Raw genomic sequence first — 17,970 nt, forward strand, 5'->3', positions numbered from 1 at the left:
CAAAAGGTAGACAAGGGGCTATTAGACCATGCCTTCTTCTTGATTCAATTTACCATCGACCACAGTTGGTGCACCTGGGTTGCTCTCAAGTCCATTCGCATACTTCTTCGAATACTATCCAAATCCCGAAAGGTCTAGCAGTCTTTCAGTGCCTCTCCTCGCCCTTTGTTTGAACTTTACCTTCAACCCAAAGCTCAACAATCTATCCGAAGCGGCCTTTGAGCAAACAACAGCTGCCTCTAACGGAGAATATCCACGGCTGTCCCCAGAACTTGCTTCACGTTTTACTCGAAAGTGCACCGACGACGTCATTAGGTCGATTGAGGGCTACGGGTGACCACCTTCGGACAAAGGTGGCATACTGGTTGGCAATGCGCAGTGAGAATGATCATTCGAACATTTTCAAGGATTCCGGCGATCTTCGATTTGGCATATTTTACCCGATCATCTGCATAATCTGCGCCCTCGTGCTTGTTCGGCGTATCAGAGGTCGACAACGAACAAAATACATGCTACCTAGGGGGCAAATGGGCACGCCATCTGAGAAACATGGTGGCGAACAGTCACCTGGTCCATCAATCCCGGACCCCTTCTACTCTACGCATGCCACTCACCACCGTGCGCCGCTCCCTTCTGCCTGTGATATCCTGCGGCCTTTATCCCACTTTTCGCCGTTGCCTTCGAGTGGCTACCTGGCCGCTGCCTTGAACAAAGAACGAAGAAGCAGGATGGAACAAGATTCTCAGCTTGAGAATGGATGCTTGCAACCAACGAACTCCGATTGCACTACTACTGAGGACTCTGCATTAGTGGCAGAGCGAACGGACCCCAATCCGTCGTCTGGGACTGAAGGCTCCCCCACGGAGACTGATGATTCGTCCCAAGCTACATCTCTCTCAACTAGGCAGAGTGCAGATGTGGCTGATCGGGAACATTCCAGTTCTCTGGACCCCGGTGAAGCTCGGTCGGTCCAGAGGCGTAGCGAACATGTTGAGTTCTTACGCGATGTGGACGAAGAAGGCGCGCGAACATGGAGACGGTGGGTGGTTGAGTACAGCTAACCTATTCCAATGAATCTGCATGGATAGCGTGGCTTGACTGGTTTTCCTGGACGCCTTCTCTGGCGCTACTTCATCGCGTGCATTTTTCAGGATTCTCTCTGTTTGGTGATTTCTCTATTTAGTTCTGTTATTTCCCGGTTAGTCCGGCATCGCTGTGGAACTATTTTCCCTTGATTCTCAGCTCTTTTATTTTTGCCTTTGCCACATACAATGCAGGTCTCCGGGGACAGCGATTCGCTCATTTTCCCGAGGCCTCACCATGAGTTTATGACCCTAGACATGATTTCCTTTAGCAATAGCAAAATGACACGGAGCTCGCTACTTGATTCCTACTTTGCAAACGCACAACGTGTACCAAGGATAGCTTGCATATGTACAAACACAGAACCAACGGCCAATCGTTATACTTGCCCCAGGAACATGCTTAGTCATTAACTGGGTCCGGCAGCGGACCTGCTTCGATAGGCTGCAGAGGCGATACGGCGGAACTGCCTGCAGCTACACAGCAGATGGGACCAGAAACAACTACGAACAGAATACTATGCCCGACTGAAAGCCCAACCTTTCTTCCAGCCCACCAACCCCTCACCCCATCGCGGCGAAAAGGATCCCGAAAGGCGAACCCTAAACCAACCTTCAAAGCACAGCTCGGTTCGGCCTTCCCCGTCTCCTCACCCACCATAATAAGAGCTCCAGCAAGATGACCCTCACCACCCACCCACCTACCTCCGACCCCTCCGACCTCGCCGCCCTGAACCTCTCCCGCCTCGTCGACCGTCTCGAACATAACCTTCTTTCGCCGAATGCAGACCTGAAATCTCTGCGGCGATCGGAGTACCAGCGGATCAGAGTGGGCACGGTATGTCCAATTCCAGTTATTCTCGATCAACCGTACCTATACCGAACGCCGGATGCATCCATCACATGAATGGCTCTAGCTGACGCCGTACAAGAACATAGAATACGCCCGCGCGACCCTCCAAGCCCTCGAACGCAGCCTCCCGCAAATCAAACCCGTCGACCGACGGTACGAACTCCAATCTAGCCTTGCGCGGAACCGCCAGACGCTGAAGCAAGTCCAGAACGTCCTTGATGAGATCCAAGCTGAGGATGAGATCCGTGCCTCGGCGCGGGGGAATGGGTGGGATCTTGTCGAGGACGATGAGGATGCGGACTCCGATGCAGAGGACCTCTTAGAAACGCCGGAGGACACGGCTGATGAGGCTACGCCGGAAGACGATGCTCAAACTGCTAGGAAGGCATCTGATGCGGCGGAAGTAGCTAGTGCGCCGCCAGCTACCACTACAAACACAGTCGATACAGGTCCATCGTCCACACCAGCACCAGCACCAGCACCCACGCCCGCAGCCCTTCGAAACAGACACCACAACTCCGCATCCCCATCCACAACATCCAAAGCAACAGCAACAGGATCGTCGCTACACAATATCACACCGGGGCCAGGCGCCCAGGCGGGTGCCGAAACAGAAGAAGCACTCGGAACGGACCGCCTCGAACAAGAGAACCTCACATCCTCGCTCCTCGACCTCGCAACACAACTCAAGACCTCCTCGCAGCAATTTCAAGCCTCGCTCGAAGCCGAGAAGTCGGTCCTCACCCGCGCAGCGGAGGGCCTCGATCGCACGACGGGGAACCTTGCTGTCGCGGAGCGGAGGATGGGCATGTTGCGCCGCATGACGGAGGGCAAGGGGTGGTGGGGGCGGATGATGCTTTACGCATGGATCTTCGGGCTGTGGGTTGTTGCTATACTTATTGTATTTGTTGGGCCGAAGTTGAGGTTTTGAAAAGAACTCCAAGATGACTTGGGATTGTTTTTGGGCTGGGTGACTGTTGTCTGCTCTATTTAGATTGACTTAGCGGAGCGATGTGTACTATTTGGTGTTTTGGGCGTTCACAGCCTACTCAAGGCTATCATCTATCTGCTTACACAGGTAGGTAGAATATAGATTATGATCTGATCCAAAGAATGAGATGTCAAACTTGGACTTGTTATTGGTTACGATCCCTGACGTGACCATGCAAGAATAGACATGATAGTTAATAGATACTTTGCTTACTATTCCATTATGTCCAGCTTCTGTGCGGTGAAGGATCAAAAGGCAGAGAAGATAAACCAAAAATGCGTGACATGTAGTTTGCATACATGGTTTTTATGTCCTTTTAAGCACATCAAAACGAGTAGGTAGATCCATGTGGGATATCATTATCCGATTCGCAAAGCAGACAGGAAAAGAAAAAAGGAGAGAGAAGGACAAGGACCATCCCAGGCAAAAGACATAAGATAGCATGGTAGCAGGCGCCCCCAAGTAGCATGAACATGGGAGGCAAGAGGCGCCTGATGCTGTGCTGTAAGAAAAAAGGAAAAGGAAAACCCCCTGCTCTGTGTCATGTGGATATCGGTAATGCTGAAACAAAGAGCTGGCTAGATATCATCTCAAGACAATGGAAGACAAAGGAAAAGACTGAGAGGGAAAAAGAGAAAAGGAGAAAGAATTATAAAAAGTATGAAAGTCTCAACGCCGATTGAAAGATCTTTCGAAGGAAATGTGCAACATGGTATGACAGTAAAAGCAGAATACAATTCACATAGCGTCCGGTCTAAACGTCGAGAAATCCTCACTCGATCATTCTATACCGATCATTAAATCAGACCACAGAGTCTCAGGTTCTCTTGGATAATGATATCTGAAGTGAAAAGTTAGCAAAGGAAATAAAGACTAACGACGATGGTGTCTTACCATTTACAGCAGCCATGACGAATCGGATTTGCGTTGTGTCTGTGGCGCATGTGAAATGTGTGTAGATTTGTTTCTGCTCGGCCTGGTTCAGGGAAACGAAACGGTTGAGGATGTAGTCGCAGGCAGCGGCGTAGTCGGCACCTCCCTCGTAGTCGGGGAAGTAATTCTTCATGGGGCTGACAGGCAGCTTCTCCTTGAAGCGGTCGATCTTGTTGAGGAAGAGAATGATCGAGGTCTTGACGAACCAACGTGAGTTGCAGATGGAGTCAAACAGAGTGAGAGCTTCCTGCATACGGTTGACAGTCTCGTCTTCGAAGAGCAGCTGGTCGTATTCGGAGATGGCGACCAAGAAAAGAATGGTGGTAACGTTCTCAAAGCAGTGAATCCACTTCTTTCGCTCGGATCGCTGACCACCAACGTCGAACATGCGGTAGGTCAGATCGCCGATGATGAACGTCGTCTCGGTGATACCGGTGGTCTTGACACGGGATCGGAGGACATCCTGGTCGGTTGGAAGATAGTCGGCCTGGGCGATACGCTCAATGGAGTCGAAATAGCTGAGAAGCGATTAGAGAGCGCAATGGTCATATGGATCACGGCAGTACTCACTATTTAGCAGAGTCGTTGAGTTGGTATTCGCGAGATCGCTTGAAACACTCCTGGACACCGGCATCCAGCCAGAGCGCACCAATGGCATTGCCAACTTCTGACGGCAGGCTGTCGCCTTCGATCTGAGCGGGTTGCATGAAAACGGTCTGGACGTGATATTCGTTACGGGCGTCTTCCAATGGCAGCTCCAGCGACTCCATGGCTTCCAGGATGACACGCATCGACTGGACGGTGTTGCTGTAGATAATTTCCTTGAAAGACTCCCTCTCGTCGCGGGAGTAGCCACCCTCGTGGATGAGCTTCATCTGCTTTAGAATTGTAGACTTGCCAGACTCTCCGGCACCTGTAGATGGTAAGCAAAGCCGCCCATTAAGAATGCAGTGACAGTGGTAGCAACGTACCGAGCAAGAGCATCTTGATCTCGTTTCTCTGCATCATCTTGTCCCGCTTGAGCTGGTTCTCAATCTCCTCGTTGCGGGCCTTGCCCTCCTTATCCTCGGTACTCATACCACAGCCCATCTTGGCGGTCCTGGATGTGAATGAATATAGTTGTTGGTAAAAGTCGCGAGGCGGAATAAAAGTGAAGGACGGGGGTTGGATAAGTTTCTGAGTGAGGTTGAGTGTCAGCAAATTCTCCGTGCGCGGGTATCCTGAAACGCGGCTACCCTAAACGTGGTAGGTAACGGGAGATATCGCAAGGATCGAAGTAGCGAAGGGAGAAAAGCTTAGAGAATTGTCCGCGATGCCCAACATCCTCGATTCAAAGCAGGTCGCATTGAAGCAAGGGGACTATGGCAGGCCAATGTAGGACGGGAGAACCACGGGACAGGGGCGGCAAATCGGGGGGTAGGCGAAGAGCAAGTCCAACAGGGATGATGGGCAACGACAAACTCACCTAATATATCCTGCCTTCAGGGAATTGAATGAAGACGAGTTGCGGACTGAATAAGCGCAAGATGAAGGTCAGGTAAGGGGAAGAATTCGAGAGAGTCGCGAACGTATGATTAAGCCGAAAGGAGGCGAAAATTAGTTGAAGAGCGGTTAGACCAGCCAATGATAGATAGCAGCAAAACTGAAGAAGCAGAGGCAGACAATCAATGCAAAAGAGAGATTGATTGTGTCAAGAGTAAGAAGAAAAAGAAAAGAAGGATGGGGTGTTTAATTCTGCCCTCAGCAAGTCCGTGGAGGCGGGTCAGGAGAAAGAAGGGGAAGGGGAGAAGTCTGAAGATCAGATGAAAAGAGAGCAGAAGAGCGAGAAGATGAAGCTTGGGAGGAAGGCAAAGTGCCAGTGAGCGCGCGCAGAGAGAGCCGGAGAGGGGCCAAGGTTTTCTGGAAGAGCAGCAGAGACTCAGAGTCAGGGGGCGTGGGGCTGCCCAGGATGACCCGGCTGCAAACTCGTGGTTGGCCCAATCACACCGCAGCCGTCGTGGAGAGCAAACTGCTGCCGCCAATGACCTACCGCGAACTGCCCTCCCCTTTTTGAGAGAATCTCCTGCTAGTCCTACTCTGTCTTAGCACGGAGAGAGTATGGAATCGTCACTTCGTCAGGCTGTTTCAAAATGGATTTCTAATGCAGAGCTGAGCAGGAACACTGTGATTGACTAGACAGGAGGGAGAGAGAGAAACAAAGAAGACCCGGAGTCTGTCTGTCTGAGGATAGAACAGAGCAGAGACATGGCTGCGCTGTCAAAACTAAACTGCGCATCGGGCTATCGTGGTTTAATCTCCGGGTGTTGCAGATCCGCTTCGTGATGGAACAAGACGATTCTGGCTGAGGGAGGCAGATCAGGAAAACTTGGAACAAGAAACGCTTTGTTCAACTGCGAGTCTGCGGCGCCATCGACGCGGGTGTCATCACGTCAGGCGCCGTTTCAGCATCCCACCGCGCTGCTTATTCGAGAACAGTGCGTCTTGCGTCTTAGGTGAGCTTCGGGCATTGGGATACGCATGGACATAGTCTATCGGTGTACTCCGTATACGTAGGATCATGATGTGGGCTTGTGGAGAAGAAACGTTGACTCCCTGATTCACGTCAAGGATATCCATCAGTCCAAAACTGATATGGTAATCTCCATACTCCACCGCTGCCCGCGCATGCTTGCCTTGAGTTCAACGGTCTTCGATCAGACACAGCATTCTCAGGAGAAGCGGCACCATGAGAAGCCGGGAAAGGGAATGTGAAGAGTCCTACTGCGGCTGCAGAAGCTTCCGCCAATCACGACAAGTCAGAGCGATATTATGTGCTCTCAATTATTATGGTCAGCTTGGAGAAGACAATTTTCCACTTTGTGTCATGTTCGTGGACCACACTGGGCAAGCCACAAGGGCTCGCCACGAGGACCTAGGCTTATACGGTGGCTAGCGCTATGCGTAGAACACAACTAGAAAAGGCTGGTGGAGCAGCCTCGACTTTTAGCCAGGAACAATCCGTGGGAGATAAAGCCACAGCTTCCCATCTGAATGCAGATTCTAGGCGTGCCCATCATCATCTATAATCATGTTCAAGGACATCAGTAGGGACTAGAGAGCGTCTTACTTGTACCCCCTGCACCTATACTTGGGCGCACTGTCTGTTCCATTCTTAGAATCCCGTCAGTCACGAAACAAAAGAATGGCGCCCTGTCCGACATCGCACGATTTTTGACCTTTTTTTCCCTGACTCGTGAAGGATCATGTACGGAGTAGATGGAAATTTCTCGCCTTGTCAAGGCCGAGGCCAAGACATGACTCGCCGTCTTCTTTCGGGCTCCAGCTGCTTCACAGTAGGCCCAGCAGGTGTATATGCTCTCGAGATTTAGAGAGTTTGAATATCTAGTAGGGCTGGAATATCGTATCGCAAAATCGAAATGAAAGTTTTAAGCTTATTTATACCGATTTGATACAACTGCTTGGCGCTAACTTGGCTTCTTCTACGAGTACAACTTGTCAAATCGTTGACTGTCATTGATCTATAGAAAGCTGGAGGATATATAATCCACCGTTGACCAATGCAAGCAGCACCACAGGTTCTAGAAGGACCTCGAATTCTGAAACGCACACTGCATATTGTTTGATGCCCATGACAATATGTAGTTCATCCAGCCGCACATGTACATATCCCATGATGGATCCACGGTTCGTGGCACAAAGCTTGGGCTGCCTCCATCATCAGGAATCCAACTCCGATCCTCGCCAAGGCTCCACCCATGAGGCCGAAGATCCCCAGATCTTTCTCCTCCGCCGCGCTCAACCTCATTCTCTTATGTCTATCTTTGTTTACCTTTATATACATTAGACATTCGCGATATCGTCGCTACTTTACACGCCATGCACGAACACGAACTCTCTTACATGGGCCCTCGGGGTAAGTGAAAACCGCACCTCCCTACTCTAGCCTACAAGCACCGGCGACAATGAATCGCTAATCGCCAACAAATCAGCCTTCAACCACTCGCAAAGCACCGATGCCGAAGCGGAATACGACCGCCTCCGCGACCTCGCCCGACAAGAAGCCTCGAAGCGCGGGTCCTGTTTTCAGCGCGTACGTTCATCTTCTCGCCCGACCGAACCTCCACTCCACACCGACACGCGCAATCCATGATCCCAAATGCTAACAACAACCCCGACAGTCCCAAGAAGCATATGCCTCGGGAGATGGCGCCGCAGCAAAAGAGCTGAGCGAGCAGGGTAAAGCGCATGGCCGCAAGATGGAGGAGTACAACCGCCAAGCGTCGGAGTTCATCTTCCGCGAGAACAACGCGCCGGGCCGCGTTGACGAGGATACAATTGATCTCCACGGGCAATTTGTTGAAGAGGCGGAGGATATCCTTGAGGAGAGGATCAAGTATGCGAGGAGTCAGGGGCAGAGTCATTTGCATGTGTATGTTTCCACTACACCTACTCTGGGATTGGAATGGATGGCATGCTGATTAGTTGGGGCGCAGGATCGTCGGCAAGGGAAACCACTCCGCGAACCATGTGCAGAAGATCAAGCCGCGCGTGGAAAAGGTCTGTCGCGAGCTGGGGCTGCAGTATGCGACGGAGGAGAACCAGGGACGGATCTATGTTAATCTTACGGGTGGTGCGGCGGATAGTATTCCTTCGAAGCCGTCGCATGGACATGGGCAGCAACAGCACCATCAGCAACCGCATCACCAGCAGCAGAACCATCAGCAACAGGATAACCAGGACCAGGTTGAACAGGTGGTTAATGCTATTCTGCCGCGGTTGCTGCGGAAGTTGGAGAAGGCTTGCTGTGTGGTTATGTAAGTGATATAGTTTACGAGAGTCTTTTGGGATACCATTATGCTACTATTTGGTGTTCAGCATAGATTAGAAGATGGAGTGGTCATATACCCGGAGTGCTATTGGGACCTTTGTCCGATTTGTGAGCTATAAAGTATAGCAGTTATGAATATGCCCTGAATAATAATACATATCTGGAGCAGATTTCGTATCTCGTCATTAGATTATATGCAACCCTTCTAAATCCCGTACACCGCCCAGTGAAATGTGGTATCCAGCTAAGAATGAGAAGAAAAAGATATATCAATGGGTAGCACAATTGCTGTTGGTATCTTTCGGAGCCGCATTGGTACCTGCCAAGGTTGACTCTGTCATTTTATCAAGAATCGCCCGGACCATTGACCCGTCGTTGTGCCCCTCCGGCTCCTTGCCATTCCCGCTGCTCTCGATCTCGTCAATGAGCTCCAGAGCCCTAGCACGGAGTTGCCGAACAACGTCCTGCGTGTGTTTGAAGCTGCCAGTGCTTTCCATATACTGGAGCGCATAGCGCTTAACCTCTTCGTCTTGGGTCTTTTGCCGGAGGATGTTGATGAGCTGGTGATTCCCCGGGTTTGACCGGATGCTGTGGATGATGGGAAATGAGAATTTGCCTTCCGTAAGGTCTTCACAGAGTCCTTTATTCTGAGTATATGTCGTGTCTGATAGGTTGAGGAAGTCGTCGCATATTTGAAAAACTAGGCCCATGACATTCACAAGCGCCACGCAATCCCTTCCCGTGCTGCTCTCGGCTTGCATCAATTTCACTGCTAGCCGGAACAAACCTCCGGTCTTGTTCCCCACCATCTCAAGATATTCGTCTTCGCTTGGACAAGTAAGTGTGTCTCGCCAGAACAAATCCATGCCTTGTCCCCGGTGTAGGTTCAATAACTCCTTGACGTATATATCAATGGCCGCCGGACTCTTCAATTTTTGTACTTCTTGAAGGGCAAGGAAGTAGACGTAGTTGGCCGAGTTGATAGTCTGCGCAGTGCCGTAGATGCTATGTGCGACCGGGATTCCTCGGCGAAGAAGGGAGTTGTCTTCGACGTCGTCAATTCTATGTCAAAGATTAGTTCTGCTCGAGATGGTGAGGTCTAAAAGGTCTTACAATAACGAAGCGGTATGAAGCATAGCCACCACCTTGGTAATGATAGTAAGGCTCTCGGACGGAACCTTCAACCATACATTGAAAGCATTAATCATCTGTCGCCGCAGATCCTTCCCGGGATGTTGAAGCATGTAGTCGTACGGACCCATGATCACCTCCTCCTTCTCTTGTGACCACTTCCCGTCCTTGTATTTCGTCCCATCGAGACTCGACTGGTTTCTCGTGTGCCTCCGAGACATATTCGTGTTCGTTTGGAGGTTGTCACCGTTTGATAGCCCGTCCTTTTCGAGGTGCGCCATGAGCGTTGCCTTGTCTCGTGTAGACACGCCCGACATTCGGTTGGAGCTAGTCCGTGGGGGTATCGTCGGAGGGGGATGAAAGTGCGAATCTGAAGTCATTTTTGGTAATGTCCTTGCCTGGTATCGAGTAGTAGACAAGAGAGCGAAGGATCCGGCCGCCTTTATGTTTGCGGTTGCCTGATGTATAAGTGGGAGCTGCAGCTAGCAAAAAGCAACGTAAACGCGAAGCTTATTCACATGAATAAGCGCAAAGCTCGCTCGAGAACGGAGGAAGATTTCGCCCCCGCCGATAAGATAGCAGCGCAGTCTGATCAACGGTAATGCTGGCGGTGGGAAGAGACTGCATTCATATCCTCGGCCGGCACGAGGCTCCCCAACATTTCAGATGCGGGGAGACGAAAAAAGATAGACAGGCACGAACGTGACGTAGTACAATCACATGCGACCGCCCGGTCGCAGACGGAGTCACATGACTTCTATAGCAGGACCGGGCAGACTGCGATACGCGCTATAACCTCCGAGAGATACATCAGACAATAGCTGATGCACAGAGTGCGACGGCTGTGTGCCGAGATGACACGTGCAAAGACAGCTGTGGAGGGGTACGCGCATATATCCCGCTTACTGACACTAGAGTGTGACAGATAGATGTCACTGAGGCTTGAGCAACAGTCGAGCGCTTCCCGGATGTGATGAGATGTCGGCACTGCAGTGAGACGGGCAGAGACTCAGAGAAAGCGCTGACGCAGGATGGACTTCGGCGATCCCGACCAGGATTCTCCCTCTGGCGTCATTGTGATTCGCGCTTCTAGAGTTCATTGTTCAGCTCAAGCCTCATAGTTAACCGCCCAGCCTCCGCATTGGGCTGAAGAAAGGCACGGTCACTACGGCAACGCCTACAGCTGTGTGATGTGCTGGCAGAGTGGACCACTCAAGGAGCACCAGTGGAGAGCTTCTCGACCTTGATCAGCTCGAATTGACGATGACGATTGCCTTTACCAGCCTCCTGGTTAGCTATTTTATCCACAATAAAGAGCTGGACGCCGACTAGGACTCTAAGACCCCTCGCTAGCTCAGTTCCACGACGTCTTTGTTTTCTCAACCCGCATCTCCAGATAAGCCTCGCCGCTAGCATAGGGTCTAGATTAAACCAGTGTTTCGCCCTTTCTTCGACTTTGCACGTCCCTTTCCCGGGGTTAACTCTTCATTTTATCCTACACCCTACACACGCTGTCACTGATGGAAGCATTACTGGCGCATTCGTTCGACTACCTTTCTTCATATGAGCCAACCAAGGTGCGCAAAGGATTGCGCCAGGTTGAAGGGCTCTTAGCACAGATTTGCCTTTCTAGGGCGAAACGGCCGGTGTCTGAAAAACGAGGCTCGCCGCGAGGCTCGCCGGTACTGTTCAGCGCTCCACAATCAGGCTGCAAGGCCCTGTCAGAGCTCAGAGACGACCCTGCGTTCAGAGAGTTCTTCAAACTTCAAGATGGTTTCCAATGGAATGGTGCGTAACTTTATGGTTGTTTTTTGTGATTCCAGTGCTGATCCAGTTTTAGTGGCAATGCGGTTGGTGACTTGTCTGGAGCATCTGCTTGGCCGCGGGAGCAGTGGTACCAACGACCTTCTCATTCTGGCAACACTCGATTTAATACAAGGCGTGCTTCTGCTCCATCCGCCGTCGAGGATTCTGTTCGCCCGTGAAATCTACATGAACCTTCTTCTGGATCTCTTAGATCCAATCAACTGCCCTGCCATCCAGTCCGCAACGCTTCTCACCCTCGTCACAGCTTTGCTGGACCATCCTGCCAACACACGAACTTTTGAAGAGTTGGATGGACTTCTCACAGTGACCTCCCTTTTCAAGCAACGCTCAACGGCGCGCGAAGTAAAACTCAAGCTTGTTGAGTTTTTATATTTCTACTTGATGCCAGAAACCGCAATGATCTCCACTAGTGCGCCTAGCACGGCCCTATTACAACGCAGCCCCAGCAAGCTGGGAGGTGGGCCTATGTCAAGGAGCGTCAACGTCTCAGGAGCGCATAGCAGTGGCAGAGGCCACCGAGACACTCGTACTACTGAGGAGAAACAGTCCCTTTTGGGAAGGTACCTGAACAACGTCGAGGATCTCGTGGAAGATCTCAAGGAAACAGCACCTTTTGGAGCTACGGTCTATTAATACGAATGACGAGCAAGGACGCGGCTACGATTTATTGAGCGACGGAGTGCGCGTATGAATTAGGGTTTATGACTCTCTCTCCTGCCTTGCTGATACTTTCTTCTTTCTCTTCTTCTTTTCATTCCGTCTTCTTCTCTGTCCCCGGCTGGCACGGCTCAAGCGACTTTCTTTCTTCCCTTATACCTCTTGTTATACCTCCTTCATTCTTGTTCCCATTCTATCCGCCTGTCTTTTCTTTATATTTCCTTTTATTCACATTAGGTGCGTGTCTTTGCCGGTTTGTCGGCTGCGTTCGAAGCGTCTTTTCCTAGTGATCTCCCGTGTGCCAGCCATGATGTTCTACCTACAATTTCCTATTCTCGACTCGAAATACTCGGCAAAATTATGATGCCAACAAAGATTTTCAAGGCCTCAGTGTTGGTCCCTGACTTGAAATGAACAAGACCTTCAAGCACCGTAGAACTCGGAACGGTCAATGAGTCAGCCAGTGACTCATCTATACCTGGTACCCGTACCTCGTAAAGTGCCATGATATAAGAACAGGCCCACAGACAGATAGATCTTTTTTCATGGACGAGCTTGTTTTGCATTTATAGAAGTGCCAGCGCATACCTCGGAGCTTGACCATTGGACGGGTCAAAGATTGCCTTGCGAAGTACAACACAAAAACAAATCCCTCGGCAAACCAACTTTCACGCTTCGTACAACCATATCTAAGTATGGTTCAAACAATTCAAGAAGCCCTAGCCCGTGGCCAGGGAGAAGATGCCGGAATTTCAGACGGCCACCGAATCGAGTACGTGGACACCGTCGAGGCCTACAACAAATGGGCAGAGGTATGGCTCCATCATCCGCAGAACTATCCAGGTGTCCACAGCTAATCAATCGAGCACAGGTCTATGATACGGACGGCAATTTCCTGCAAGCACTCGACACAATCGAGATGAATGATCTGCTCCCGCGCTTCCTACGGCTTGTCCAGGCTCAGACAAATACAAAACCTAGCACGACTTCTGATGAGCAGGTGCTTCGACTGGTAGATCTAGGCTGCGGCACCGGCCGAAATACTTTACAGCTGACCAAGTCCGCGCCGAATGAAGCCCAAATAATTGGGTTGGATGCGTCGCCGGGAATGCTGGAGGTTGCGAAGGAGACTCTTCAAGCCAAAGGGGGGATGGACCCTGTGAATGGGCGTACGGTTGTGTTGGGCGTGTATGATCTACTTTCGCCGCAACCTGAATCCCTGCCTAGCCCTTTACGTGGCGGAGCCGGCGCATTGGGTGTGATTTCGACGCTGGTGCTGGAGCACATCCCGCTGGGTAAATTCTTTGAGGGCGCGGCGCAGTTGGTCAGTCCTGGCGGGTATCTTCTTGTGACGAATATGCACGAGGAAATGGGGAGTATTAGTCAGGCTGGGTTTGTGGATGTCGCGAGTGGAAAGAAAATCCGGCCGACGAGCTATGCGCACGCGACTGGAGACGTTGTCACTGCAGCAGAAAGGGCTGGGTTTGAAGTTGTGGAGTTGGAAGATGGGGAGAGGTTTAGGGAGAGGAGGGTAGATGCGGAGATGGTGGAGCGATTGGGAGGGAGGGCTAAGAAGTGGGTGGGTGTTATGGTGTGGTTTGGGATTTGTTTCAGGATGAGATTGGGCTAGTAGTAGATAGTAGTACATTTTGTCAACAATTTATCAAAGAGCTGATGGTGTTGGGATGAGTCGGCTTGATTACTTGAGCCGTCAAGTTAGTAGTGTACATGGATTTGGATATGCTCCGTTCCAACGGTTCCACTTGTGCCTAAAAGAACTCCAACAGCCTCGCCCGGTGTTGGACGAGGTTCTTATGCTGTGATAATAACTGTTGCAGTCGGTTATACTTCCACCCCATCTTCTCGTCCAGGATCAGATGTGTGTAAGCAAATACACTGGCGTCGAAAAGTCCCGGATTTGGTCGATCGAAGAAGTAATCCTTCTGCCCAAGTAATGTGGAGAGCGCTTCGAATGCTTCCGCCGCTTCAGCCTCTAAAGCACTAGCGTCAATATATGGCGATGACTTGAGGAGCTCGTCTCGAGCAGCCTGCTGCAACTGTGCTGCCAACGCAGCGCGAACGGCGGCGTTGGTAGTGGAAGGATCGACATAGAGACGTCGCGCAACAGCTCCAAAGTTGTCGTGATTCAGGTACAAATGATAGAGCTATCAAGCTGTTAGACAAATATTCAACCCTGCTCAGTCGTAGTTTATACGCACCCAAGCACTCCGTATCCTGTTGTCCAGCAGGGACGAATATACTTCGAAGCGCACGTTCAGTTGCTGCTCTTCTTCGCAGTGGACCTCTTCAATGGCCCATTTCTGCAGTTTGTTGGAGGGAATCGGTGCACCGATACCGATTGGGAGCGCTGGGAGGAGGAAAGGGAGGGCGCCAGACGGGGACGCATGGTTGTTTGAAGGGACGAGCTCAAAGTCAATTCCGACAAATTTCAGGTACGCCTGTGCATTGAGAAAGTGTCAGGCCAGCCTCTAGCTGAAGTCAATGTCATGCTTTTAGGTAAATCATACCTGCCACTTGAGGCATTGGGGATTGAAAGACGGCCGCCCCCGTCGAGCTCCCGTGGCATCGATGAAGACAAACAGTTGGTTCCCTTGTCGCCCTGACCCGGGGTAATGCGGGAGATCATTTGCGGGGTATGTAACCAGGGGAAATCGATCGAATATGCGCTTCACAGGAGCAGGTACCGAAAAGAAATCCCGGACCCTGCGCGGCACCCTCCTGCTGTCGGGACGCTGTTCGGGGACGTCATGGCCGGCGGGATTGGAGGCCATTGGATGCGGAACGGTTATGATAGCTTAGGAAGCTGTACGACGGGTGGGCGCAGCGAAAAGCGTTCCAATTGGCAAGAGCAAATATAAAGAGGCACGAGCGAGGTTGTCCGCGTTCGGCCAAAAAAGAGCAATGACTTCAACATAAGGCCGGCCTCGACCTCCGAAGCCAATTATTTTGTGGTTTGCGATGTATGCCTGAAACCACAGGCGGAAAGGCACCGGCCAATCAGCCGCTGCGGGTATCTTTTTTCAATGGGCTGCTCCAAGTCTAACCCCGCTATGCCTTTACCTCCTCGTCAACAGTCAACACCACGGACGGCTTCGTTGAGCGGGGTTGTATATAGGCCCTCGGCGCTGGCTTTTCTAGCTTTTTCCTCACTGTCCCACTTGGTCCGCTGGCCTTCTTTCATGATCCGCGCACGCCCTTCCGCTGTCTGGACGGCGTTCTCTTCCGACTCTGGCCGGATTCGCTAGTCCGAGCCGCGCGCCCATCATTGAGGTGCTCACCTCGTCCGGCTCTCGGATAATAGGCGGATGGTACCTTACTCTCTGTATACGAGACTCCGCTAGTTGCGCACACCTTACTCCGGCTGTTGGGTGTTTCCGTGGGGCAGGTCGGTCGCGATATTGCGTGCTATCAGCACCCCGCTACACCTGTCCGCTTTCGTTGCATATTCTCTAAGCGCTCTCATTCCTCGCTAATCTTATATTCGTCATGCCTTTCGATGAAAATGGAGTCAAATGGTCTTGGTAAGCTTGCACCGCGTCCGACAACCGGAAGAACAGTAGACTGACAGAGCCGACTGCCGTTTAGCGAGCCATGCATCCGTGGTCACCGATCGTCAAAATGCGCCCACTACGACCGCCTTATGGTGAGCGTTGGAAAAGCCGGACGTCCGCTGTCCAAGTGTCCCCATGTTGAAGGAAGTTGCAACTGTAAGAGGTTAGGTGCTTTTATGGTTGCGATCCCGAAAGGTAAGTGTGTATGCGTCAATCAATATTCCTAGCTAACGCCGTATATGCTTGACAGGCTCCAGCTGTTATTGTCGTCCTGTCTATAAAATGATACTCGGGCAGAATGGAACTACCCCGGCGCCCCTAGACATGATTGCTGCTCCTAGTGCTAGTGCTAGTAGTGCTAGTCCTAGTCCGAACAAGATTCAAAAGTCCAGCAAAAAGCACGTGAAAACGGCACCAGAGCAGGTTACTAGGGCTCTTCAAACTATACCTGAATTCCACCAAAACGCCCTTCAATATGGGAGCTCGCCGCTCATGAATCCATATACACCCCAAGCACTAACACCCGGATATCCATACAACGCTACTGGAACACTTACCCACCCTAACACCTTTCCCCTCACAAACGATTTCTCAAACGGGTTGGGGCTTGCAACCAGTGGATTTGCAGCCGGGGCATTCCATTCGAATTCCTTCCAGTCGCCTGTACAGCCCGAAGCCCATATGCAGACATCAGGTTCTTGCTGCTCAAAATCCCGGCGGGAAAGCCCTAGTGGTATTAAGGCAGAACCAAACATCGTTGCGCCCAATCCATATACTGTCTCTCCTTTGGCGACATCTCCTGTGGCTGAGGCCTCTGCGTCAACCTGGCAGGGCTTTTCAAACATAGATGGTCATTTTTCTTCTGTGGATCCGACTCCTAACGGCTTCCACACCGGATTTGCTTCTCACACGTCACCCACCAATCATGCTAGCATCGGCTTTGAACAAGTACCTATGGCACAGCCCGAGCTTGCTGCTGCTCTTGAACTCACAAATCCAGGTCTAACCAATCACACTAGTGGCGTCCCTCATAGCTGCAACTGCGGTCCCGAGTGCAATTGCTTCGCTTGTCCAGACCATCCGTATAACGACATTACCGTGCAGCATGTTCAGGAGATGGGACGCATCATTGCTCAAGATTCGCAAATCTTAAGGAATGGAAGCCAGCAGGAGAACACTCAAGCCAACGGACTTGGTTCCAGCGAGTCACAAATGAGCCAGACGTTGGCCGAGCCTGAAAATGACTTGCAAAATAACCTTGACCCCATGCCAGCTGGGTCGTGTTGTAGCACTGACAACGGTCCATCAGATGGTGATCCCCACACGCAAGCTCTGGAGTCCTTTACCACAGACCACCTCATGGTCCCAGATGCTTATTACACCTATGAGTATCAGGTTGGCCTCCCTGGCGCCTGTGCTGGAGAGGCTGGTAACTGCCAATGTGGCCCCAGTTGCAGTTGCCTCGGCTGTCTAACCCACGGGAATATATGATCCCGCTTTATCGGCTTTTTCCAGGTACAGGTACTTGGTAGCGGGCTCTCATCTTGGTTTATCTACCACCAGGTTCTTTTCATACACATTGTACTCGACGTCGGATATCTTTGGACGATTCATGATCATGATACCCTTGCATATCGGACTTGGAGTTTGTTGGCCTTTTGTTTGTGTACCTTTTTAATCTCCCAGCCCCATAGCCAGCCTCCATATCTTTCGGCTCCCACCTTTTATCCCTATCAAATCTCACCTCAAAATATGCGGCTATCTACCCTTCTCTTTCACTTTCAGTGTTTTGATTATCCATTCCAAAGACCTAACTCACAGCGGTTTTTCTGAACTTGTTAGGGTCTCAGGGTTCGATTCCCTTGCTGCAGTTCCTTCTGTTTGACGAATTGCAAGGAGTCCGTTGTGCTTTTCATCGCCGTTTGTATCCAAGGTGTACCTGGTCGGTCTAATTCCTGCTCGGACCGGATTCTGTCAAACGCAATGACGTGTATCTAACCACCGAAAGTACATATACTCTCAGTGAAGAGTTCGTGAAATGAGTCTAGTCATAAGCTTGATGGGCTGTTAAGAAGCCCGCAGCCTGGATATGAACC

At 51.1% G+C, this 17,970-nt stretch overlaps 9 protein-coding genes across 9 annotated transcripts; 6 read left to right on the plus strand and 3 right to left on the minus strand.

Moving 5' to 3' along the window:
• Positions 1 to 371: 371 nt before the first annotated feature.
• Positions 372 to 1,061, plus strand: DSM5745_01627 (uncharacterized protein; the record flags this gene model as incomplete). The annotated part of the gene is made up of 1 exon (XM_026743643.1): positions 372 to 1,061. One exon carries the CDS (start codon positions 372 to 374, stop codon positions 1,059 to 1,061), a length of 690 nt encoding a protein of 229 aa, XP_026606806.1.
• Positions 1,062 to 1,761: 700 nt separating this feature from the next.
• Positions 1,762 to 2,866, plus strand: DSM5745_01628 (uncharacterized protein; the record flags this gene model as incomplete). The annotated part of the gene is made up of 2 exons (XM_026743644.1): positions 1,762 to 1,920; positions 2,015 to 2,866. 2 exons carry the CDS (start codon positions 1,762 to 1,764, stop codon positions 2,864 to 2,866), a joined length of 1,011 nt encoding a protein of 336 aa, XP_026606807.1.
• An 857-nt stretch (positions 2,867 to 3,723) lies between these two features.
• On the minus strand, positions 3,724 to 4,948 carry gpaA (guanine nucleotide-binding protein subunit alpha gpaA; the record flags this gene model as incomplete). Its single annotated transcript, XM_026743645.1, has 4 exons — positions 3,724 to 3,767; positions 3,821 to 4,377; positions 4,430 to 4,772; positions 4,831 to 4,948. The coding sequence occupies 4 exons, from the start codon at positions 4,946 to 4,948 to the stop codon at positions 3,724 to 3,726; spliced, it is 1,062 nt and encodes a 353-aa protein (XP_026606808.1).
• Positions 4,949 to 7,735: 2,787 nt separating this feature from the next.
• DSM5745_01630 (Smr domain-containing protein) lies at positions 7,736 to 8,677 on the plus strand (the record flags this gene model as incomplete). Its single annotated transcript, XM_026743646.1, has 4 exons — positions 7,736 to 7,772; positions 7,849 to 7,949; positions 8,038 to 8,288; positions 8,353 to 8,677. 4 exons carry the CDS (start codon positions 7,736 to 7,738, stop codon positions 8,675 to 8,677), a joined length of 714 nt encoding a protein of 237 aa, XP_026606809.1.
• Positions 8,678 to 8,956: 279 nt separating this feature from the next.
• On the minus strand, positions 8,957 to 10,198 carry DSM5745_01631 (FPP/GGPP synthase family protein; the record flags this gene model as incomplete). The annotated part of the gene is made up of 2 exons (XM_026743647.1): positions 8,957 to 9,749; positions 9,801 to 10,198. The coding sequence occupies 2 exons, from the start codon at positions 10,196 to 10,198 to the stop codon at positions 8,957 to 8,959; spliced, it is 1,191 nt and encodes a 396-aa protein (XP_026606810.1).
• A 1,140-nt stretch (positions 10,199 to 11,338) lies between these two features.
• On the plus strand, positions 11,339 to 12,278 carry DSM5745_01632 (cell division control protein 14; the record flags this gene model as incomplete). Its single annotated transcript, XM_026743648.1, has 2 exons — positions 11,339 to 11,606; positions 11,659 to 12,278. 2 exons carry the CDS (start codon positions 11,339 to 11,341, stop codon positions 12,276 to 12,278), a joined length of 888 nt encoding a protein of 295 aa, XP_026606811.1.
• Positions 12,279 to 12,997: 719 nt separating this feature from the next.
• On the plus strand, positions 12,998 to 13,932 carry DSM5745_01633 (class I SAM-dependent DNA methyltransferase; the record flags this gene model as incomplete). The annotated part of the gene is made up of 2 exons (XM_026743649.1): positions 12,998 to 13,114; positions 13,174 to 13,932. 2 exons carry the CDS (start codon positions 12,998 to 13,000, stop codon positions 13,930 to 13,932), a joined length of 876 nt encoding a protein of 291 aa, XP_026606812.1.
• A 139-nt stretch (positions 13,933 to 14,071) lies between these two features.
• DSM5745_01634 (putative mitochondrial outer membrane protein (Sam35)) lies at positions 14,072 to 15,094 on the minus strand (the record flags this gene model as incomplete). Its single annotated transcript, XM_026743650.1, has 3 exons — positions 14,072 to 14,467; positions 14,522 to 14,761; positions 14,831 to 15,094. 3 exons carry the CDS (start codon positions 15,092 to 15,094, stop codon positions 14,072 to 14,074), a joined length of 900 nt encoding a protein of 299 aa, XP_026606813.1.
• Positions 15,095 to 15,809: 715 nt separating this feature from the next.
• mac1 (putative copper-activated transcription factor GRISEA) lies at positions 15,810 to 17,365 on the plus strand (the record flags this gene model as incomplete). Its single annotated transcript, XM_026743651.1, has 3 exons — positions 15,810 to 15,844; positions 15,909 to 16,069; positions 16,125 to 17,365. 3 exons carry the CDS (start codon positions 15,810 to 15,812, stop codon positions 17,363 to 17,365), a joined length of 1,437 nt encoding a protein of 478 aa, XP_026606814.1.
• Between the last annotated feature and the right edge of the window lie 605 nt (positions 17,366 to 17,970).

The sequence above is a fragment of the Aspergillus mulundensis genome, assembly GCF_003369625.1.
Source record: "Aspergillus mulundensis strain DSM 5745 chromosome Unknown scaffold_1, whole genome shotgun sequence".
NCBI lineage: Eukaryota > Fungi > Ascomycota > Eurotiomycetes > Eurotiales > Aspergillaceae > Aspergillus > Aspergillus mulundensis.